This window comes from Dromiciops gliroides, chromosome 3 (assembly GCF_019393635.1).
Source record: "Dromiciops gliroides isolate mDroGli1 chromosome 3, mDroGli1.pri, whole genome shotgun sequence".
NCBI lineage: Eukaryota > Metazoa > Chordata > Mammalia > Microbiotheria > Microbiotheriidae > Dromiciops > Dromiciops gliroides.
The window spans coordinates 638,437,130-638,460,940 of record NC_057863.1 but is presented as its reverse complement, the minus strand read 5'-3'; the positions used below and the strand labels follow the sequence as shown (position 1 = coordinate 638,460,940).

At 44.6% G+C, this 23,811-nt stretch overlaps 1 protein-coding gene across 4 annotated transcripts in view; it reads left to right on the top strand.

The window, feature by feature from the left end:
* Positions 1-23,811, top strand: part of PRKCZ (protein kinase C zeta) — a 249,670-nt gene that overhangs the window by 189,132 nt on the left and 36,727 nt on the right. For all 4 annotated transcript variants that reach the window (XM_043993093.1, XM_043993096.1, XM_043993095.1 and 1 more), the window contains 5 exons: positions 6,789-6,920; positions 9,770-9,851; positions 10,568-10,620; positions 14,189-14,377; positions 17,822-17,919. In XM_043993093.1, coding sequence (XP_043849028.1) covers positions 6,789-6,920; positions 9,770-9,851; positions 10,568-10,620; positions 14,189-14,377; positions 17,822-17,919 — 554 coding nt within the window. The remainder of the gene's footprint in view (positions 1-6,788; positions 6,921-9,769; positions 9,852-10,567; positions 10,621-14,188; positions 14,378-17,821; positions 17,920-23,811) is intronic.

The following is a 23,811-nucleotide window of genomic DNA, read 5'->3' as shown; positions in this document are numbered from 1 at the left end:
AGGTTGTTGAAGACTCATATTCATTAGAATCTCTGGCATTTGAAGTTGTGGGAGAGGTTCCAAGGCTAGCCCACAAAAGCTACTTGGAACTTAAAACTACTTTACAATGAGGTTTGTGGGCTCCTTTCACTGAAACAGTTACATCCCTTCTGCACCCTGGTAGACATTATTTATAAGTTTCAAGAGCTGAAAAAGATTGCTATCGAACCTTCTGGTGATAAGACTTCAATCATTCATACCATGAGTGCTCTGGGCTTGGATTCAGGAGAGCAAAGTCCTCCTTGCTGTGATTGACCAAGGCATTTAGCCTTTCTGGACTCAGTTGCCTCATCTGTAAAATGAGGGTAATATCTGTATGCTAGCCCTTGCTGTGATGACCACCTGAAATCATTCTGCACTGTGTTCTGGAAGCTTTAAATCCCTGTTAGTTCAGGGTATATGTGACCTCATTTGTGAGCACCTCTACCTCAGGACACATCGAAGTCCATCTGTGCCTCTTCATGCTGGGTGAATCCCATGTCCATTTGTAAGTTCCATGTCCATTTGTAAGTTCCATGTCCACGTCTTGACACAATTCCTCCCAACCAGCTGTAGGCCATCCTGTGGTTCTGAGTGCAGCTCTCTCTTGAGACACCCTTCTGTTTGTTATTAGTCCAGTCAGCCAATATTTAGGAAGCACCTACTATGTGCCAAAAAACCCAGTCCCTGTTCCCAGTGCATCTTCTCTTCTGTAATTCAGAGGGATCAAGAATTCAGAACTGGAACCTCAAGACAACAAGCTTTTATTAAGCACTTTTTTCTTTTTTTTTTTTTTTTTTTAAGTGAGGCAATTGGGGTTAAGTGACTTGCCCACGGTCACACAGCTAGTAAGTGTTAAGTATCTGAGGCCAGATTTGAACTCAGGTACTCCTGACTCCAAGGCCGGTGCTCTACCTACTGTGCCACCTAGTTGCCCCTAGCTTACTTTTTTTTTTTTTTTTTTTTTTTTTTTTTTAGTGAGGCTATTGGGGTTAAGTGACTTGCCTAGGGTCACACAGCTGGTAAGTGTTAAGTATCTGAGGCCAGATTTGAACTCAGGTACTCCTGACTCCAAGACCGGTGCTCCATCCACTGCACCACCTAGCTGCCCCTAGCTTACTTTCTAATGGGAAAATAGCACACTAAAGGAAGCTGAAAAGAGAGTTGGGGGTTATCCCAGTCAAGATCTGCTATGGAAGACTGGAGAGTGGGAGGGGCAAGAAAGATGTCTGGCCTGGAACGCTCTCCCTCCTCATCACAGTCCCTTCCTTCAAGTCCCAGCCCCAATTCCTTCTTCTCCACAAAGCTTTTCCCAGTTCCTCTTAATTCTAGTGCCTTCCATATGTCTATTAACTCCAATTTGTATGTTATCTGTCTTGTCTGTATCTAGTTGTTTGCCTTTCTTCTCTTTCATTAGACTGTGAGCTCCTTCTTCATGTCTCCATTGTTTAGCACAGTGCCTGGCACATAGCATGCTTAACAAATGTTTCTTAACTGACTAATAGATTGAACTTCTTATTGTTGTGTTGGGTCCAACTAACTCTTCCTGACCTCATTTGGCAGAAATAGTGGAGTATAGTGATAGAGATAGTGACTCTTCGTGACACCATTTGAGGTTTTCTTGAGAAAGATACTGGAGTATTTTGTAATTTCCCTCTCTGGCTCATTTGACAGATGAAGAAACTGAGGCAAACAGTGTCAAGTGCTAGCTCACACAGCTAGTAAGTGTCTGAGGCCGATCTGAAGTCAGGAAGATGAGTCTTCTTCTCTCCAGACATGGCGCTGTCCACTGTGCCACCTAGCTGCCTCAGAGTAAACTTGACAATGGAAAAAGGGACACGCCGTGATGTAGGGAACCTCTGAATCATGGAGGTTATGTCATGAGAGTCAGAAAGCAAGGCCAGGCAGATTCTGTACCCAGAATGGAGGTTCAGGGACCAATTCAACAATGAGAGAAGTTGTCAATGTGGTGGAGACATATTCCATAATGAGGAAGCCTGAAAGCTTCAGAACCAGAGTTCTGGAATGGAGTTCAATCTGCTCATTTTACAGATGAATAAACCGAGGCCCAGGAAAAAGGAGCTGCCTAACATTGATTTGTTTTTTTTTTTTAAGTGAGGCAATTGGGGTTAAGTGACTTGCCCAGGGTCACACAGCTAGTGTTAAGTGTCTGAGGCCGGATTTGAACTCAGGTACTCCTGACTCCAGGGCTGGTGCTCTATCCACTGCACCACCTAGCTGCCCCCAAACATTGATTTTTAAGAAGTGTCAGAAGCAGGATTTGAACCCGGGTCCTCTGCATCCAGCTTGCTTGTTTTCCTAACTCTGTCCTCTCCCCACACATCCTTCCTACTGTCTTTTATAACATTACTCTCTGCAGGTCACGATGGTAACAAGCCCCGGCCTATTTATACCCACTCTGGATCTCCTCCATTGTCCTTTGGGTCACTGGCAATTATCATGTCCCATGATTCACAGCCATGTGGGACCTGCTCACAGGGGAAGAATATTGGTGTTAAAAAGATGGGCTTTTGCTTTTTGAGAGCTGCTCGGAGTTACCAAAAGCATCATGCACTTTCCCAAATGGGATCTGACCTCCCCCTCCCACCCTTCACTTCTGGGCCCTTCTCTTCATCATGGACTTAGATCTGCAAAGAGACTTTAGATGAATGCCCTCATTTCACAGAGAAGTAAACTTGAGGTCCAGAGGATGTACATGATTTGCTTAAAATCACACAGAAAGGAAGTGGGGGATTTGAACCCAGATCCTCTGTTTCTAAATGTAGTACTCTTTCTACTATGCCCTGCTACCTCCCTTCTCTGTCTTTTAGTCCCTGCCCAAGCTAGGTTTTTTGAAGGGTATAAATCATGGAGATATTTTCAGAACCAGTCTGATGGGGGCAGCTAGGTGGCATAGTGGATAAAGGCACCGGTCCTGGATTCAGGAGTACCTGAGTTCAAATCCAGTCTCAGACACTTGACACTTAACTAGCTGTGTGACCTTGGGCAAGTCACTTAACCCTCGTTGCCCTGCAAGAACAAAAAACAACAACAACAAAACAGAACCAGTGTGATGTCAGATGTCACTTGGTCATGTAACCATCTGAGCAATAATCATTTTTTCATCTGTTTTATAATAAAAATCCTAAGGCACATTTATGATGCGGTTCAAAATTTGCCAAATTTTATTACTTATTTCTCCCCCCCCCAAATAAATAGATTTAAACCATAATGTAGCCAAAATAATATGCCATTGCAATGAAAATTAATTTGTGTTGGCTACACACCTGTAATCTAATTACTATAGGGACCTTCTTGTGTTGTGCATGTGGATGGGCCCCTGCTCAACAAATTTTGAGTCTGAGTGTTCTCTGGAGAATTGTCCTAAAAAATTACTGCTTATTAACAGAGAACATCTCTTTCCTCCATGGTGACATTTATCAGGCAGGTTTTCTCTTCTCTGTCCTTCTGGGATCTGCTTTGTGACCCACATCTTGTAACTAATCAAACACAGCTCAAGCAGTTCCTCTCCTGTTTTCTAGCATGGCCCTCATAGGCATTCTTTTTTTCCTACTGGCTTGAGGCTCCCTTCAGAAGCCTGAAAGTGGTTGCTGGGCGTGCCTGTTCTCCATGACATTTATTAAGTGCCTACTATATGCCAGGCACTGTATATACAAAGAAGGCAAAAAACATTGTCCCTGTCTCTCAAGGAACTCATATTCTAATGGTGGAAAATGGACGTCTATGTACATAGACAGGTATATAATCCCAGAGAGAAGTCAAAAGATCAGGAATGGCTTCTTATTGATCGTGAGACTTTAATTATGACTTGAATTCTGGAAAACTATGAAGCTGAGGCTTTGGAATACTTGCCTATCGCTGCCCTGGGACAGAGCCCTATTTATCATGGGCCGGTTACAGTTTTGTTCGCTGTTAACTGAATGTCACTCCAAGATGGAAAACAGCTAATCTTCAGATTTTAAGGATTTTGTCACTCTGATGAAGGAATTGAGGGTGTTTTCCTCAGAGAAGAGTAGCCTTGAATGGGTGTGGGTGTGGGTGTGGGGAGAGACCACAAGAATAGTCCTAAAGAATGTGAAGGATGAAAGAGGAGGGGGGGGTCAGCTTGTTCTCTTTGGCCGCAGAGGTCAGGAATAGGATCAAAGACACGGAAGTTGAATGAATGAGATTCAGTCATATTAGGACATTCAGAAGAGGGATGAGCAGTCTCAGCAGGTGGTGGTTTCTTCTTTGCTATAGGTCTTCAAGAACCGCCTTCTTCCTTGGCTACAGGTTGGAGTAAATTTCTTTTAAGGACTCTGCCCACTCTTGACATTCTGTGATTATGAACAGGGCTCTGAGTCCCAGCAGCTCCTCTCTCCTCCTCCCCACCCCCCGCAACTGATAAACTGAGAATGAATCAGCAAAGAGCTTTGAGGCAAAATCCAACTTGAAAGGCATTTGGATGATGGACATAAAGGGTACATCCTGTCTTTGGGCTGGTGTCCATTTGGTCCTCACTGCTGGCCTCCTGGACTACAAGGTGAATGGGTGTCCAGTCAGACAGTCCCATGGTGTGGTGCCTGCTAGCTGGACTAGCTATGGTAGAAAGCCCTACCCTACTTCTCTCTCTCTCTCTCTCTCTCTCTCTCTCTCTCTCTAGTGAGGCAATTGGGGTTAAGTGACTTCCCCAGGGTCACACAGCTAGTAAGTGTTAAGTGTCTGAGGCCGGATTTGAACTCAGGTCCTCCAGACTCCAGGGCTGGTGCTCTATCCACTGCACCACTTAGCTGCCCCTCTACCCTCTCCTAAAAGTACAGGTTTTGGGGGCAGCTAGGTGGCACAGTGGATAAAGCACCAGCCCTGGATTCAGGAGGACCTGAGTTCAAATCCAGTCTGAGACACTTGACACTAGCTGTGTGATGTGGGCAAGTTACTTAACACTCATTCATTGCCCTGCCACCCTCCCCCCCCCAAAAAAAAAAAGTACAGGTTTTGCTAGCCAAGTAAATGCTGACCTACCGAGACTAGGCTTGTGGGTCCTTACAGAGAGACTGTGTTATAGTAGAGTCATGGGAATTGGTCTTAACTTTTTTTTTGGGGGGGGGGTGTTGTGCAATGAGGGTTAAATGACTTTCCCAGGGTCACACAGCTAGTAAGGGTCAAGTGTCTGACGTCAAATTTGAACTCAGGTCCTCCTGAATCCAGGGCCACTGATTTATCCACTGTGCCACCTAGTTGCCCCCTTAGTCTTAACTTTAAATACAAGCCTTTGTTGGTTTGGGATGCCAAGCAAGTAATTTACTTATCTACAAAATGAGAAGCATGGACTCATTGAACTCTAAGGTCCTTGCCAGCTGTAAATCTATTGTTTCCATCATTAAATGCTTGGTTGTTTTTTTTCAAATTAGACTTTTGCTTTTGTTTTGCTTTTCTTCTATAATACTTTCCTCTCACTATGTCCCTTCCCCTTCAGCCATCTTTTAATAACAAAGAACTTGTTTTTTAATTTTAAAAAAGGACGAGAAGAAAAATTCAACAGAACCTAACATTATATGCAGTGTTCTGCACCCCCACCTCAAAGTATATAGGCATAACTGGGTGTGGGGGTCTTCTTATATCTTTAATTTCGGGAAGGAAGCATGGATAGCCCAGTTGGTAGAGCATCATACTTGTAATCTGAGGGTCCAGGGTTCAAGTTCCTGTTTAGGCTGCACTGTGGACATTTTCAATCCTTCCTCATATAAATACAATTCATCACAAGTCATAACATCACCCTGATGTAATGGTCCAATTTGGGGAAAAGGTTGTTCTGTATAAATGGACTGGAAACATTTGTATTATAACTGTGATCATTGTTTTCTTGGCTGCATCACTTCATTTGAGTCTTCCCATATTTCTCTGAATTCTTCATTTTCATTGATTCTTAATGTGTTATGTAGCATTCCATGACATTCATGATTGTTTCAACTTTTTTTCCCATCAGTTAACATCTATTTTTTTTTCCAGTTCTTTGCTACTTAAAAAAAAATACTCTTTTAATATTTTGGTGTTACGGGGACTTAAATTTTTTTGTGTTCTTTGTTGTTGTTGAAGACACCCATGGGATACATGTATGCACACACATGGCAAGCTAGCTAGATGGAATAAGTATAGATAGATAGATCTATATCTATTTCCATGGTCATTCTTTCCTTTTCTCCTTTGCACCTTGAAGGCAGAGACTACTTACTGCATTTTGTTACTGTGTCCTCTCTTATCTACAAATCCATTGCATAAACTTAATAGATTTTTAAAAATGGAATTGAATTGTTGTGCTCTGTGACAACATAGGTATTGGTGTGGTGGTGATACAAAGTAGTGATTCTGATATAAGTAGATGAGGCATCAACTTTTAAATTAATATCATTCTTGAATTTAATCCCAAACCTAACCCCACATGTGGGTATGTCAGCAGATTTGTTGTATGGATAAAAATGAATTTAACGATATAAAATTACAAGCATCCTCACATTGACCTCAGTTAAACAAAAGATTTCGGCCGGTGTGTTGGGATTATGCCGTAGACTTACGTTCTTTGAGGCTTGGGTTCTCTCTCTTGACCCCAGTTCTCTATACATGGGTCATAAGACAGAGAGAACTCCCAGACCTCCAGTGTCTCATTTTGTGTTTGTGTCCCCCATATCTAGTGTGACACCCTAGAAAGGAGCAAGGTCTCGACCTGTGATGGCTGCCTAGGAACCGACCATCTTCTTTGCTTTGTGTTACAGAGAGCATACTGTGGCCAGTGCAGCGAAAGGATATGGGGTCTCGGAAGGCAAGGCTACAAGTGTATCAACTGCAAATTACTGGTCCATAAACGTTGTCATATACTTGTACCACTGACCTGCAAAAGGCATATGGTAAGTAAGCACGGGATCCAAGGGAGAATGGGCATGCCAGTGACTCATGTTGGCAGAGGGCTTTCAGGGTCAGTCTCTTTGAAACTGGGTAATCTGTGAAATGCTGGTGTCAGAGCCATAAGGATCTGGGTTTGAATCCTGCCTCAGACAGTTACTTCAGCATGTGACTTACTTCTCTTGAGTCTTATATTCACACACCTCTCTCTCTCTCTCTCTCTGTATATGTACACACACACACACACACACACACACACACACACACACACAGAGGATATATGGATCATATATCCTTCATCTTATTTCCTAATGGCACCTACCACATGAGTAATTGAATATGTTAATTATAATATTCTTTACAATTAAATACTTTTTGACCTTTTGGATCAAAGTCAAGTCCCTAGGGTTTCACAAAGAATTAAATGGGAATTGTCCTACTACATCCTGCCTCTCATGATGATGGCAGGCTTTTTTATAAGCCTTCATAGTTTACAGCCCTCTCTCATGTCCTCCTCACCATTACTAGCTGAAAGGTTCTTGTCACTGTTTTATAGAATGAGGAAACTGAGTCTCAGAGTGGCTAAGTGATTTGCTTCTACTATATGTCTGAAGCAGGATTTGAACCAGGGTCTTCCTAGTACTCACTGCTTTTTTATTCAGATGCCAATGGGCATTTCTATAACACTTCACGGTTGTTCACACAGATAATCTCATTGGAGCTTTACCTCTTGGGTAGGAACTACAGGAATTGTGATGTCCAGTTTCGAGATGAGGAGACTCGGGTTGTCACCCAGATAAGTTAGCCTCAGACTTGGGATCAGAGCTCAGGTGTTCCTGACTCTGCTACCCTGTGTTCTACCCATTACCCTGCTTTGACTTCTGTGAATATGTGGCTTCTTTTGGAGGGAAATTAGAGCTAATTCTTCAACTTTTCCATCATGCAGCAACTCTAGGCATGAAGTATACGGGGACCTGCTATGGTGGTAGGTTATTGGGCCATTGTTGCTCCTTCTGCCATCTTAGTCCCTTTTTGTAGATGAGGCAAGTGAAGCTCTAGGCGATGACATATCTTGTTGGATTTAAAAAGTTCAAATTCCACTTCTGGCAGTGACTTATCTAGGTAATCATGATGGTAGAAAAGTCCCTCCTCTCCATCTCTCATCCAGACATCATGATCCTGTAGGATCTGACTCCTCCAGCATGCCGATCCGCATGTAGCAAGCACTTCATTGCCCCTGCTCCTTGCTCCAGGGAAGACCCACAGTCTGGAATTTGGGAATCTGGCTGCTTTGATTAAAAGTCGACCAAGAGTAGTCTGTTCTTCACAGTGGCTGACAGGACTTTGACCTTCCTTGGACAAGTGTCACTGTCACAAGAGCCAAGAATTAAGAGTCGGATGGGAGACCATCTAGTCCTACCTCCTCATTTTACCAAGGGGGAAACTGAGGGCCCCCCCCCCCCCCCCCCCCCCCCCCCCCCCCCCCGCCCCACACCGACAGAAAATGGCGAATGACCCACCCAGAATTCCAACCCATTCCATTCAGCTGTAGGTCTAGACACAAGCGTGTCGGTGTCTTGGATTCCTGGCATCGCTGCACATTCCAGTAGGCTTTGGAGACATCGTGTTGCCTACTGGCCCTATTCAAACGGTGTCATAGGAATGAATAAGCAAGATCTTTAATTGAATCTGAATTTTTATCCTCTCCATATAATTAATGATCAGGAGGGGAGTGAGGCTTTGGTTTGTTTTTAATTTGTTTTTGATGTCGCACCACGAAGACACCAGAAGGCGCTAAGGAGGGAATGAAAGGGTGTGGAAAAAGTGATACGTCTCCACTTCTTTTTTTCCTTTCTAGAGGCAATCAGGGTTAAATGACTTGCCCAGGGTCACACGGTTAATAAGTACCTGTAGCTTGATTTGAGCTCAGTTCCTCCCCACTCCAGGGCTGGTGCACCACCTCACTGCCTCTGTAACCTTGGGCAAGTCAGCTAATTTCCTTTGGCTTCAGTTTCTTCTTGTGTGAAATGGGTGAGTTAAACTTGATGGTTCCTGAGATCTCTTCCCACTCTATATCTGTGATCTAGTGATAACTTTATGTTAAATCACTTAATCTCCTTTGGCCTCAGTTTCCTTGTTTGTGAAATGAAGTTAACTGTTCTGGTTCTTTCCAGGTCTAGATCTTTGAGGCCACTGAATTTCACTTCATTTGATCCAGCTAAATGTTCTAGGCTGTCTTTTGGGTGGGTGGTTTCATGGGCCTGGAGGAACGAAAAGGGGTTGTCCAAGGCATGTAAGAGCATAGACTTTGGAGGTGTAACAGGCTTTGGCCCCACGCTTGTCATGAGGAAGACAAGAAACTTTGTCTCTTGTTTGTGGAATACGTTTTTGAGATTCTTACTCCATGTCCAGGTTTTGGGGCCCTGAGACAGAGCATACAAGTGGCATTTTGGGGAGGACCCCAGTATCCCCCATGGTGGAAATCTCTTTAGATAAGGTGTGCAGTCAGACCCTTATAGACCATAACTTGAAAGTTGGCAGGGACAGGACCAGGACCTTAGAGAGATCTGATTGAACCCTTCCATTTAGCAGATGAAGAAATTGAGTCCCAGGGACTCCTCCAGTAGGTTTTTGCCCTTCTTACCTTGGCGGGGGGGGGGGGGGGGGAGGGGGGGCGGCGCATGAGGAGTGCGGACCAGTTGGCCCTTCATCTTCCTGGGGACAGGGGAGGAATAATGGAGAGAAGGTCACTGAGCTGGCAGAGGGAGGAAAGGTCTCCTGGCCACCAGGCAGAGCCAGCTCGCATTAGTTGATGACAATAATGAATCATTTTGATGTCATTTGTTTTGGCCAGGATTCGGTGATGCCTTCCCAAGAACCTCAAATAGATGATAAAAATGATGAAGTTGACCTTCCCTCCGAAGAAACTGATGGACGTAGGTATCTTTCCAGTCCCTTCCTTGAAGCAGGCCCATATTCTGTTGTGCCTTGAAATATTATGATGCTGTAGTTACATTCTTTCTCCTTGGTCCTGTCTACCCACCTGGACCCAGGAAAGAGGCAAATTTGTTCTTATTGCAGAGAAGAATGACTTATTTGGGTTGGTGACTTGGAGACCAGACGTTAGTTATAATTCGCTTGTCTGGAATTTCCAAAAAAAACCACACACACACAGTGAAAGGAATTGGGTATTGGACTAGTGTCCCATCACCCTTTCTCTGGGCAGGAAGCCAGAGTGGGCATTATCCAACACCCAGAGGTGATTCTGATAGCTAGGAGAGAGCCACTACCTTGGAGCAGGCATCCACGAGTTCTAGCCCCATCGTCTGCTGTCTCCTCATCTCAGTTTTCAGTCCAACCCGGGAGGATTGCCCAGAAGCCAACCCTGTGCCGTTTTAATGGAGTGCTTTACGTTACCTTATCTTAGGTTCATCCACTGGGTAGTCAATCAGGGGACTTCACTTTGAATTTTAAGGATTTTCCTCCCAGATCCGCCATTTCCTACTTGACTGGAGGTCCCAAGCCAAGAGCCAGCTTAATGCAAGACTTAAGAGGGCTGTTAGGACATTAATTGTAAGGTCCACATTCTTTAATGAATTTCATCTAATGTTAAAAAAAATCTGTACTTCTTTCTTCATTTTGTTTTTATTAGTCGCTTATATTCCCTCAACCCGGAAACATGACAGCCTTAAAGATGATTCTGAGGTAAGTTTGTTTTTTAAAATCTCTCTCTCTTTTTCTCTTTTTGGGTGGGGCAGTGAGGTTTAAGTGACTTGCTCAGGGTCACAGAGCTAGTAAGTTTCAAGTGTCTGAGGCCGGATCTGAATTCAGGACCGGTGCTTTATTCACTGTGCCACCTAGCTGCCCCCAATATTTCTTTCTTTTTTTTTTTTTTAATTGGCAAACACTAGTTCATGAATAACTTTAATTCTTTGTACTTCTCTCCTGGCCTAGGTGATCATGTGAGCCACTTGTATATATGATATATGTACCTGTCTTCTATCTCACTGTGTTTTCGAATAATTTTATTAATGTTTTAAATTGTAAAATTATAAATTTGCCTAGATTTCCCCCTGTCCCTCTCCCTCGACCTAGCTTTCCCACATATGTATATGTCACTATATCTTAAACATTTGTGAATTGAGGTTTTGTTTTCCCTTTTGCCTGTTTCTATTCCTGAATTTCCTTTTACTGTTCAGTCCTTCATTGAATGCCACCCTCCACCCACCTTTCTGGATGCGGGCATACTTGACCTGCTACATCGGAGCCAGCACAGCTCAGTCTGTGGATGAGATAGATCTCTTTCTTGACAAAGAAACAGCCTGTATGGGTTGGATCTCCTGTTTGTCAAGGACAGACCTTTGGGCTTAGATGGAGAGGGGAGGACAACCTAACAGCTGGTGCTTGGCATGGCTGCCATGTGATCCATTTCCCCAAAAGGACCAGATGTGTCCTACCCATCCTCTGCTGAGTCTGTGTTTTACAGTTCCTTCTACTGATAGACACCACAAAATGCTTTGAATCTACAGGCCAGTCTGACCCACATGTATAGTTCCTAACTACAGCTGGAAGGGGCCTTTAGAGGTCTCTTATTTTTTTGTTTGTTTGTTTGTTTGTTTTTGTTTTTTTGAGGCAATGGGGGTTAAGTGACTTGCCCAGGGTCACACAGCTAGTAAGTGTCAAGTATCTAAAGCCAGATTTGAACTCAGGTCCTCCACACTCCAGGGCTGGTGCTTTATCCACTGTGCCACCTAGCTGCCCCTTAGAGGTCTCTTATTTTACTGATGAGGAAACTGAGGTTCAAATTGCAAGTGATTTACCCAGGGTCCTACTTAGAATTATACCTCTAGAGTTAGAAGGAACTTCATTGTTATTCCTTCATTTCAGTCATGTCCAGTAAACTCTCCAGTGACCCCATTTTGGGTTTTTTTCTTCTCAAAGATACTAGAGTGGTTTGCCATTTACTCCTCCAGCTCATTTTACTGATGAGGAAACTGAGGTTCCAAGAGAGAACCTGATCTCCTCAGGGTCTCACATAGGATCCTAGAGTGAGAAGGTGCCTCAGAAGTCGGTGGCAACCCCTCCATCAATAGATGAGGAAAAGGAGGGCCCAGAGGCCCCAGGACATTAAGTGACCCGTCCAAGATCACACAGGTAATCAGTGTCGGATGCAGGACCTCTGACAACACATGTAGGGTCCTTTTCAGTGCCGTGCACTGCCTCGTGGTGACTGTTGCCACCCTTTTTGTAAACATTCCCATTAGAAATGGGGAGGGGGTACCTCATCTCTTGAGCGCTTCTCCTCAGCACTTTGTTTATTCTGGTCTCTTTTTAAAATGTTGATGCCCATAAAACATTCATTTATGAACTCGGCCTTCCCATCCTCCCTTCCTTTGCATCTGTGGGGCTGCCCCGGGGCCATCTCCCCACTCACTGGAGAGCCAATGCTCAGCCACAGAGCGTGAGTGAGTCACCCACTGTCTATCTTGCCTGCCCTGGAATTTGACACAATGTCCTCTCAGTTCTTTTGAACCCTTGAGAAAAGCAAAAGCTAATGGCCAAAGTGAGCATTTGGGGTCTTCCTTCTCTGTTGGCCTTTGGTAAAGGAGCTTGGCAAACGAGCTCACTACACACTAACCCATCTGAAGAAATGCCTGAACAATCTCATTCTTTCAAGAGTTTAGGATCTTAGATTTTGAGCTGTGTGTGGGATCTTCAAGGTCATCGAGTCTGACCCCTTGGCTTTATTGACAAAGTAAGAAATTGAGGCCCGGAGAGGTCAAGCGATTCTCATGCCTCCTAGTTTTGTATAATACCCTGCTGGAAATACCTGCATTATTAATACTGGAGGGGCATGCTGGCTTTTTATTAGATTACTTATAGTGCTGTCCTCATAACACTTAGCTGGAGCTTTACAGACACAAATTAGTTAATCCTCTCAGAGAAAACTAAGCAAAGCAGAGCAGATATCTGCCCAGTTTACTGGTGGCACAGCTAGAAAAGAAGGACCAAGCTCCTGGGTCCCTGTCCCTTGGTCTGCCTGGCACACACATCATTCTGGGAGGAAATGAGTCAGCCACCAGAACCATTGCCTCTGCCCACAAAGGTCAAGGTCTGACCAGTCCTCTCCCTGTTATATACAAAGAAGGAAGGTTCTTCCTTTGGTTGCTGGGTGTGCTCATCAGTTGGGCATCTTTCATCAAGAGTTATGCAAGTCTTAAAAACTTCCTTCTGCTTTCTAGCTAAGAGAGGGTAGATGTGATGGAAGTGGATTGGAAATTGAGAGTGGAAATAGAATGGAAGGAAGGTCCGCTTCTTGAGGGCAGGACTTATTTCATTTTTGTCCTTGTATCTCCATGCACCATTCCTGCCTCCTAATAAGCACTTAATAATGCTTGTCGATGAACAAGTTCACAGGTATATCTCTGATCTCTCCCTCCTTCTCATGTAGAATGTGACCTTCTTCAGAGCAGAGACGGTTTCATTTTTGTCCTAGAATCCAAAGCAACCTTGTCCAGTGCCTAGCACATAGTAGGTGCTTTGTGGATCTTTATTGATGGAGAATGGAATCTAATCAGGAGACACTATAGTATTGAGGGCCAATGTTTCTTCAAGAATTTTCATGGAATTGAATGATCTGTTTTCATAGCTAATTAAGGAAGAATCAGGATGAAATTTGAGCTCAGATAGTATGTCCATAATGGAATGAAGAAGAACTGGGTTCAGATCCCATCTTTAGACACTTAATAGCTATGTGACCTTCAGCCTCAGTTTCCTCTCATCTGTAAAATGAGCAGATTGTACGTGAATGCTTCTTAAGTTCTCAGCCTTCTTGGCAATTAACCTATGATCCTGCCTGGGGTGGTGGTTGCCAATACTGCCTCCCTCATTCACCAGCTGTGTGACCCTGGTCCAGTCCTTTCCAATCATCAGGTAGGTGGCTTCTCAGGGCTTATGTGCTAAATCATATTCAGATTGGTGGATGGAGTGCTTACCACATGCTGACCATGGCACAGAGCATTTCTGTCTTTTCCTGAAGAATTTCTAGCTCTTTGATTTTCCTTTTTGTCTTCCTTCAGGGAGGGAGGGAAATGAGCACGGAAATGAGGATGAGGGATACTTCTTTATTCCTTCCAGAGCATGGATGGAGTTGTATACTCTGATGGGTGTTGAGAAGCAAAGCATCTTGTTGTGCTAAATGTTCTCTGGTAAAATTACTATCACTTTGTTCTCAGAAGGTGCCGAATCTTCCCTGTTTTTGTTTTGTTTTTAGGACATTAAGCCAGTTATTGATGGAATGGATGGAATTAAAATATCTCAGGGGCTCGGGCTGCAGGACTTCGATTTAATCAGAGTTATTGGACGGGGAAGTTATGCCAAAGTTCTCTTAGTGCGGTTGAAAAAGAATGACCAGATTTATGCCATGAAGGTAGTCAAAAAGGAGTTGGTCCACGACGATGAAGTGAGTGACTTTACTGTTTTGTCTTGTATTGATTGCTTTGCCTTGTTTTGTAAGTGAAATGGGGTCTGGGAAGGGGAAGAGGTTGTTGCATGGTTTAGCCACTAGAGGGCATGTGTTCTAAACCTGGTGCGTTGTGGGTGAGAGAAACTTTTGAGAGATAGGCAGCCTAGAGTGGTGTTTAAAGCACTGGACTTGGAGCCAGGTTGAGTGGGAGAGTTCAGATTCAGCCTCTAATATTTGCTTATCCAGTGCCAGCTGCTAAAAGTTCGTGTGCTTAGCTGTCTGTCTGGTACGTGTAGTTGTCACAATATGTGTGTCTTTGTGCTTTTGTGTCTGTGTGTCTGTGTCCCATGATGCTGGGAACAGGAATTGTTTCTTTTTTTAGTTTTCTTGCCCCAGGGCTTAGAGAGGGATTGCTCTATAGTGGGTAGAGAGCCAGTCTGCAAACTAAGAAGGCTTGGCTTTCAAATCCCAGCTCTGATACATCCTGGCTCTGTGACTTTGGACAAGTCTCTTGAGCTCTTAGCATTCTAGTCGATGTTCTTAGCCTGTTATAAGTTGGAGAGAAAGTGCCAGCTTGCATTGATGGAGGGTCTTATCTGGGAGCTCAGTATAGCAGTCAATTCACACATCCGTTCTCTATCCCTAGTCCATGGCACATAATAGGTGCTTAATAAATGTTTGGCACTTGGGTGATCTCAGATTAAAGCTGGTCACTCCTGACATTGTCAGGACGATAGCAGTACAAACAAAAGTTGAGAACTATCTTTACATGTAACAGGGAAAAAAAATATTTTATTAATTAAAAAAAAAAAAAAGATGACAGGAGTGCTTAGAATGCCAGCTTCTTGGGGGGGCAGGGAGTGGAAATGGGAATAGCTTAGTATAGGACATTATTCCTATTTGCCCAAGATTTCGACAGTGTGCATGTTCCATCAACTCCTGCAGATCAGAATCCATGCTGTGTGATACTTGTCCTTGTCCCTATAGAGATCCCAAAAGAGGAGCCAAGCAATGCACTGGAGACCTTCCTCACTGTTTTCTGAACCCCTGAGGGTATCAGGGACGCACTGCCTCTTCTTCCATAGTCCCTGCTTTCTCTTTGTATGACCAATCTGGCAGTTACTAGCTGCCTGATCAGTGTTGGTTAAATTAAACTGAATTGACTTGAATTCAGTGCCACAGGGTCATAGGAACTTAGTCAAGTCAGTCAACAAGCATTTACTAGGCACCTGTTATATGTACACTCTGTGTTAAGTGCTGGGCATCCAAAGAAAGGAGCTCCCAGTCTAATGGGAGGTGGGGGAGATATGCAAATAATAATCTGGAAAGGAGCGATAAATGGGGAGATAACCCTCAGAGATTGTCTCTTACCATGAAAGCCAAAGTTCCTTCCATATCATCATCCTGCTATTAAGAGAGCTAGGAGGGCAGCTAGGTGGCACAGTGGATAGAGCACTGGCCCTGGAGTCAGGAGTACCTGAGTTCAAATCTGGCCTCAGACACTTGACACTTACTAGCTGTGTGACCCTGGGCAAGTCACTTAACCCCAACTGCCTCACTAAAAAAAAAAAACAATTAAATTTAAAAAAAGAGAGAGAGAGAGCGAGCTAGTAGAGGGGCAGCTAGGTGGCGCAGTGGATAAAGCACTGGCCCTGGACTGGATAGTTTCTGAGATCCCTTCCAGCTTGACATCTGTGGGTCTAGAATCTTGTTTTCTCTCTCCTTGTACGGGAATTGTTTTTGTTTCTCTCCATCTATGAGGGGAGTGACTTTTTCCCATCACTCTGATGATGGTGGTGGTGGTGATAATAGCTAGTACTTTTAGGTTTGCCTTACAATATTATCAATATTATATCACTAATAAATGATCAATTATTTAAAAATCAATCACCAATCAATAATCATGTGTCAGTGATATGACAGTATTTTCTCATTTGATCCTCGAAACAATCCTGGGAGTTAGGTGCTATTGTTATGCTATTTTACATATGAGAAAAGTGAGGTGTGCACAAATGAAGTGATTTGTCCAGAGTCATACAGCTACTCGGGGTCTGAGCCTTGGATTTCAGCTTGGGTCTTCCTGATTCTAGAGTCAGTGCTCTAATCACTGCGCCCCCTAGTGGCCTTGTGGTGACCTAAACTTGTGTTTCTCATTTGACCTTCTCTGCTTCTGTGCTGCCCACGGGGCTGTTTTGCACAACCTCAACAAGGGGCCTTCCAGCCACTGCCCAAAGCCCTCCAGGGAGGAGGAGTCCACCATGTACTGGGGCCGCCTGCTCCACTGCAGGACAGATCCCATCATTATAAAGTTCTAAAGAGGCTTCTTTGTAACTTTGGCCCAGCACTTCCGGATGTGTCCTCTGGAGCCACGCATAATAAGTCTACTCTCCCAAGCACCCTTCAGATCATTGTTGTCATGTGCCCCTGAGTCTTCTCTTAGCCTAAGTATCCCTGGTTCCTTCACCTGAGCCTTATGTAACATAGACTTCAGGCCCCCCACCATCCTGCTTGCCTATTTTTTTTTGTTGCCCTCTAGCCTGTTGACATCCTTACCCCATATATGGTGCCCAGGGTTTAAACACCGTTCTCCAGCTGTGGACTAACTATTGTGGAATATAGTGGGACTGGATTGCCTTCTTAGCCCTGGATACCGTTCCTCCCCTAATGTAGCCTCTGCTTGCATTACCTATGTTGGCTGCTGCATCTCTTTCAGTGACTCCCAAGAGCTGGCAGTCTACTAAAACCCTCAGATCTTTTTCTGCCAATAATCAGATTTATCATTGATTGATTTTTCTGGTGCTTTCAACATTTTAGTCCAATGTGCCCTATGCAACAGCCAAATCCAACTTCCTCTCTGTCTACCTCTGTTTGTCTCACATGAAATGGTGGATTTGGGATGGGATGCCCTTGGGGCACTTGCCTCGCTGGAGGACTTTGTTTCTAGCTGGATCCTTGGTTTATGCAGATCTGTGAAATTAGGGGCACCATCTGTCCTTTGGCATTGTTCAACCCTGACTCTTACTTGTGAGCTTTGTTTTGACTTATTTGTCATAATTAATTCTCTACAGCTGAGTTCATCTCATGAACTGTTTGAGGAAATGAATGTTTCACAAATGAGCAGAAGCCTGCTAGTCACTGGGGGTGCAAAGAGTAAAACCAAAGCCATCCGTGCCCTCTGGGATCATCTTCGACTTGGAGAAAGGGGAGGCATGGAAGGGAGGGGCAGAACTCCTGAGAATCACTGGTTTGCCTCCCCTCATCACCTGCTTCCCCGTTAGATTGTAATCTCCTCAGGGGCTGGCACTGTCTTTTGCCCTTCTTTGTATCCCTGGTGCTTCCCACAGGCCCTGGCACATAGTAAGCACTTAAGAAATGTCTACTGACTTGACTGACCCCAGGGTCTGTTGGGTTATAACTAACGTGCCATTCGTTCTCTTGCAGGACATCGACTGGGTACAGACAGAGAAGCATGTATTTGAACAGGCCTCCAGTAACCCATTCCTTGTCGGCCTGCACTCCTGCTTCCAGACGACGAGTCGGTAAGCAAGCAGAGAGAGGGTACCGCTCCTTTTCCTCCCTGACCCCAGGAACTTTTTCGATGGTCCTGGGTCACTGCTGTGCTGATTGCCCTCTACAAAGGCTGTCAGAAAAGAAAAATGATAACAGAAACAATAATTGTGCTAATAATTGATTTGTTGCTTTTGTTATTACTATTATGATAGCTAAAATTTATACAGCACTTACTATGTGCCAGGCAGTGCCCTACAAACTTTACAATTACTATCTCATGTGATCCTCACAACAACCTGGGGAGTTAGGTGCTATCATTATTCCCATTTTGCAGAAGAGGAAATGGAGGCAAACAGAGGTGAAGTGACTTGCCCAGGATGAAACAGCTATTAAGCATTTGAAGCTGAATTTGAACTCTGGTCTTTCTGATTCCAAGCCTGGTGCTGAGTGCACTATGGCGACACCTACCTGCCCAAGAGTTGGATTGGACTTCCTGTGGGCTCCCTTTATGATTAATTAACATCGGAGGTAGTAAGCATTTATTAACCATCTGCCAGGTGCCAGACCCCTGTGCACCAGCGTTCCAGAGGACTAAATGTTCTTGCCCTCAGAGAGCTTTCTATCTAGTTAAGGATAAGACGTAAACACAGGTAATATCGTTGTTCAGTTATTTTTCAGTTGTGTCCAACTCTTTGTGACCCCATTTGGGGTTTTCTTGGCAAAGGTACTGGAGTGGTCTGCCATTTTCTTCTCTGGCTCATTTTACAGAAGAGGAAACTGAGGCAGACAGGTTGAAGTAACCTGCCCGTGGTCTCCTCATGGTCATGGTATTGAGTGTCTTATCAGAGAAGAATAAAAGTAACCTGGGATTGTCAGCTCTCTCATTTTGCTAATGGAAACACATGAAACATGTATCTCTGTGGAGCTGGAAAGACCTTGGAGGTAGTCTAATCTAACCATTCTCATTTTGAAGATAACAAAAAGGAGGCCCTTGGAAGGCGAAGTCACGCAGCTAACAGGTAGCAGGGCCAAGAATCAGACCCAGGCCCAGTGACTCTTAAGGTCTGCGCTCTTTGCATTGTACCCTGTTGGGTGAAAGTCTTCTGTTGACTGATGGTCCTTCACTGACAACCATCTGATTGTTTTAAAGAATCATTACAGGGGCAGCTAGTTGGCGCAGTAGATAGAGCACCAGCCCTGGAGTCAGGAGGACCCGAGTTCAAATCTGGCCTCAGACACTTACTAGCTGTGTGACCCTGGGCAAGTCACTTAACCACCCAAAAGAAAAAAAAGAAAAAAGAATCATTACACATGTGTTTAGTTCTGGATTTCAAAATAGCTTTTTGCATGCTCCTTCCAAGGTTTCCCTCAGCTGTAGGTGCTCATGGAGTTTATGATGAGCTATTTGGCTTAGGAGGGTTATTGATAGATGGATGCAATCAATTCCTAGTCAATGTTCTCAACTCTCTTGTTCCTACAACATCATTGTGTGTGTGTGTGTGTGTGTGTGTGTGTGTGCGTGCGCGCGCGCATGTACCATGTAGTAACTCTTGCCTCATGTCTTCAATTCAGCACAGTGGAATGGTCACTCATGGGGTCTGATCCTGGGGTGGGAACTCACAACATGCCTATTAATTCCACTTGTTGGGCCAACTCCTAATAATATACGACTTTGGGGCAGCTAGGTGGCGCAGTGGATAGAGCACCGGCCCTGGAGTCAGGAGGACCTGAGTTCAAATCCGGCCTCAGACACTTAACACTTACTAGCTGTGTGACCCTGGGCAAGTCACTTAACCCCAATTGCCTCACTTAAAAAAAAAAAATAATAATATATGACTTCTCCTCCTGTAGGGGTCTAGTAGACATGAAGTCATCTCTCTTCATTGGAAATATCGATATCGGGTTGTTTTTTTTAAGTGAGGCATTTGGGGTTAAGTGACTTGCCCAAGGTCACACAGCTAGTAAGTGTTAAGTGTCTGAGGCCGGATTTGAACTCAGGTACTCCTGACTCCAGGGCCGGTGCTCTATCCACTGCGCCACCTAGCCGCCCCCTGATATTGTTTTAGAGGCGAAGCTTTTATAAAAGGTTACTTCATTGTCAGGAGCCCTGGGTTTGAATCCTGACTTTGCCGAATCCTGACTTTGCCATGTACTCCCTGTGAGACCTGGGGCAAGTCACTGCTCCATTCCTTGGTGTTTCTTTCCCAGCTGAATTACTTGACCTAAGGATCGATTGAGATGCCATGTGGAAAGTGCTTTGCAAGCCTTGGTAATGGCATTTTTGATGCCTGATTCATGTTCATAGTAATGATTATTCTTGTTCACCTTCTGACTCAAAATCCCGTGAGATTCTAAGTCACTCAGTGAATTGGGAAAATGGAGCATGAAGAACATTATCTCTGTGGCTTCACTGACAGCTCAGAATGGCCAAGCTCACGCTTCCAGCTCAGACCCTTCAGTCTCCTGAGTGGTTATTGGATACAAACACCCTGAGAGGAAGGGGGAGACATGAAATAGGAGATAAGGGCCCTGCTCCACAGAAGTTGACATTTATTAGGGGCTGACTATGTGCCAGACTATTTACTAACAGCTGAAGCTGCAAAGAAAATGGTAGAAGTGACCCCTGACCTCCAGGAGCTTACATTTCCCCGAAGGAGATCACATATACACACTTTGGTGAGTAAAAGATGTCCAAGGTATCCCCAAAGTCTTTGTACATTTTTGGGGGGGTGCGGGGCAATGAGGGTTAAGTGACTTGCCCAGGGTCACACAGCTGGTAAGTGTCAAGTGTCTGAGGTCGGATTTGAACTCAGGTCCTTCTGAATCCAGGGCCAGTGCTTTATCCACTGCACCACATAGCTGCCTCTGTCTTTGTACATTTTTAAGCTATTAAAGAGCAACTAGATGGTTCAGTGAATAGAGCGCCCAACCTGGATTCAGGAAGACCTGAGTTCAAATTCAGCCTCAGACACTAGCTGTGTGACCCTGGACAAGTCACTTAACCCTCTTTGTCTCAGTTTCTTCATCTGGAAAATAAGCCAAAGAAGGAAATGGCAAACTGCTTCAGTACCTACAAGAAAACCCCAGATGGAGTCATGGAGAGTCGGACCCAATTGAACAATAGGAACAAAGACCTATTAAAGCTTGGGATGCCCTGTATAGAAAGTAGGTGGGAGTTAACCTTAGAGGGTAAAGCTTCAGCACTTGCTGGGTTGGGAGCAGCCAGGCGCTGGGGACTGGCATAGTTCTGTTACAGAAAGTAGCATCTGAGCTGAGTCTTAGAGGTCAAAAAGTCAGAATTTACTTCTCACGAATCAACAACATGAGACAAAGTAGAATTAGGTGCTAAATTATGTGTTATAAAGGGTGCAGTGGCAGCTTGTCATGGTGGAGAGGGCATTGAATGTGGAGTAAAGAAAACCGGAGTTTGAATCCCACCTTAGCACTTAGTAGCTGTTCTGTGGCCCTGGACAAGTCACATACCTCAGTTTACTCATCTCTGAAGTGGGAATAATGAAAGCACCGCCCCCACACTGTTGTTGACTTCTCAAGCTCCAGCTGAAATCCCATTTTCTTCAGGACCTCTTTCCTTAATGCTAATGCTTTCCAGTCTCTCTTGATTACTTCCCGTTTGTGCTTTGTAGAGCCTGCTTATGCAAAGGTACATTTTTGGTTTTGGGGGGGTTTTTTTGTTGTTTTTAGTGAGGCAATCGGGGTTAAGTGACTTGCCCAGGGTCACACAGCTAGTAAGTGTCAAGTGTCTGAGGCCAGATTTGAACTCAGGTCCTCCTGACTCCAGGGCCAGTGCTCTATCCACTGCGCCACCTAGCTGCCCGCAAAGGTACTTTTGACTGGGCAGCATAAACTCTGCAGTGAGAGTTTATTCCACAGTGAGCTGGGTTGCCTCGGAAGGTAGTGAGTCTTCAAGCAATTGCTGGAGGATCATCGATCTACGGTACTTTCGATTGGATCCTTTTCCAGTTAGGCATGAATGCAGAGGATTTCTTAAGTGCTTACTGTGTGTGAGGACAGGAATTATCTTGACCTGGATGCCCATTGAGATAATTTCCAGCTCTGAAATTCTATGATACAAAGACAAAATACGGACAGTTCCTGCCCTCAGAGAACTTACTTTCTAACATGGGTGGATTCATGGAGTATCCTGGCAAGACGTGTTGTGGTTGGATGGTTGGAGTTTGCTAGCGATAATTAATGTGTGAGGTGGTGTGCCAAGTTCCAGGGAGACTCAGTCGCCTGAGTTGACTACAAAGTCGAGTGCATGAATTAAAGAGTAATGAAAAATAGGTGGGCCTTAGATTATGATTGGGCCATGCCAAGGATTTCTTACTTTATCTGAGCATCTATTGGGAGCCACTGGAATTTATTGAGCTTGGGGAGTGATGTATCCCTTTGGGGAATGAAAATCACTGGTAACACTTAGAACTAGTAGGAAAGAGGAATGGGATTAGACCTGGGGAGAACCATTAGGTGACCATTTCACTAGGTGATAAGGTCCTGAATTCTTTCTTTCTTTTTTTTTCTTTTCTTTTTTTTTTTTTTTTTTTTTGCGGGGCAATGGGGGTTAAGTGACTTGCCCAGGGTCACACAGCTAGTAAGTGTCAAGTGTCTGCGGTCGGATTTGAACTCAGGTCCTCCTGAATCCAGGGACGGTACTTTATCCACTGTGCCACCTAGCCGCCCCGAGGTCCTGAATTCTGGTTGTATACATGTGGATGGAGGCAAAGGGCCAAATGGGAGAAATGATATGCTTGTGGACAGCCATGAGGCCTGCCTCCTGCAGATGAGGCAGGATCCTTGAAAGGCCAGGGCTTCCCATCAGGGTTTAGCCTGAGGTCCACACTGAGCAGTCCTGCCTCTTCCTTTTGAACTTCTAACTTCCCCTACATCCAGAGCAGGTAACTATGTTCCGAGGAGCACAACGAGGACTATGGTCAGTTATGTTCCGGAGTCCCTAATGGTGGCAGCAGCTACCTGCCAAATAAATTAGTGAGTAAAATACTTGGTGGTGAATCACCCAGCACCTCAAAGTCGGAGCAGACCTCTGCCATCCTGTTTAGCTCTCTGTCCCCCTGTCCTTTGCTAGGCCCTGTAATATCAGAACCATGCAGGAGTGGAATCAATCCATTGGTCAACAAGCATTTATTAAACACCTACTATGTGCCAGGCATTGTGCTAAGTATTGGAGATACAAGGAAAGGCACAAACATGGGCTTACAATCTAATTGGGGAAATAATGTGCAGGCACCAGTGTGATATAAGGTACACAGTGTAAATGGGAGGTGATCTCAGAGGGACGGCCCTAGCCATAGGAAAGGCCTCTCTTGGAAGGTGAGATTTGAGCTGAGTCTTAAAGGAAGGTCGGGATGCCAGGAAATAAAGCAGAGCAGTTATAGAGACTGGTGCAGAAGTGGCATTTCAGGTATAGGTCATAGCCAATGCAAAGGTATGGAGGTGTGGAGTGTTATGTCCTAGAAATGGTGGAATCATTCAATGAGTGAAGGGCATCACATTGTTTGTTAGTTCTTCCTGAAATGCTTGTGCATTTCATGTCCTCTGACCCCGGAGCCCCAGTGCCTTTTCTGCTGTACCAAGATGGCTTCAGAGGTCTCTTCTCACCCTGAGATTCTCTGATTCTGGGATTCCAGATGGGACACGAGGAAAGCTAACAAATGGGGCTGTGACCCAGGGGAAGGTTTCTCAGAAACATTCAGCCTTACGGTTTGGGCATTCTTTGCCGTTGTTTTCATTGGTCCTCAGGGATGGCTGAGCATCCCTGTTCGTTCTCTCCAGCTCTTCCTTGACATTTATTTCTGCTTGGTCCTGGGCTGAACCTGGCACACCCATGTATATGACATGAGCCTGTTGCCATGGCAATGATTAATACCAGAAATAAGGCATTA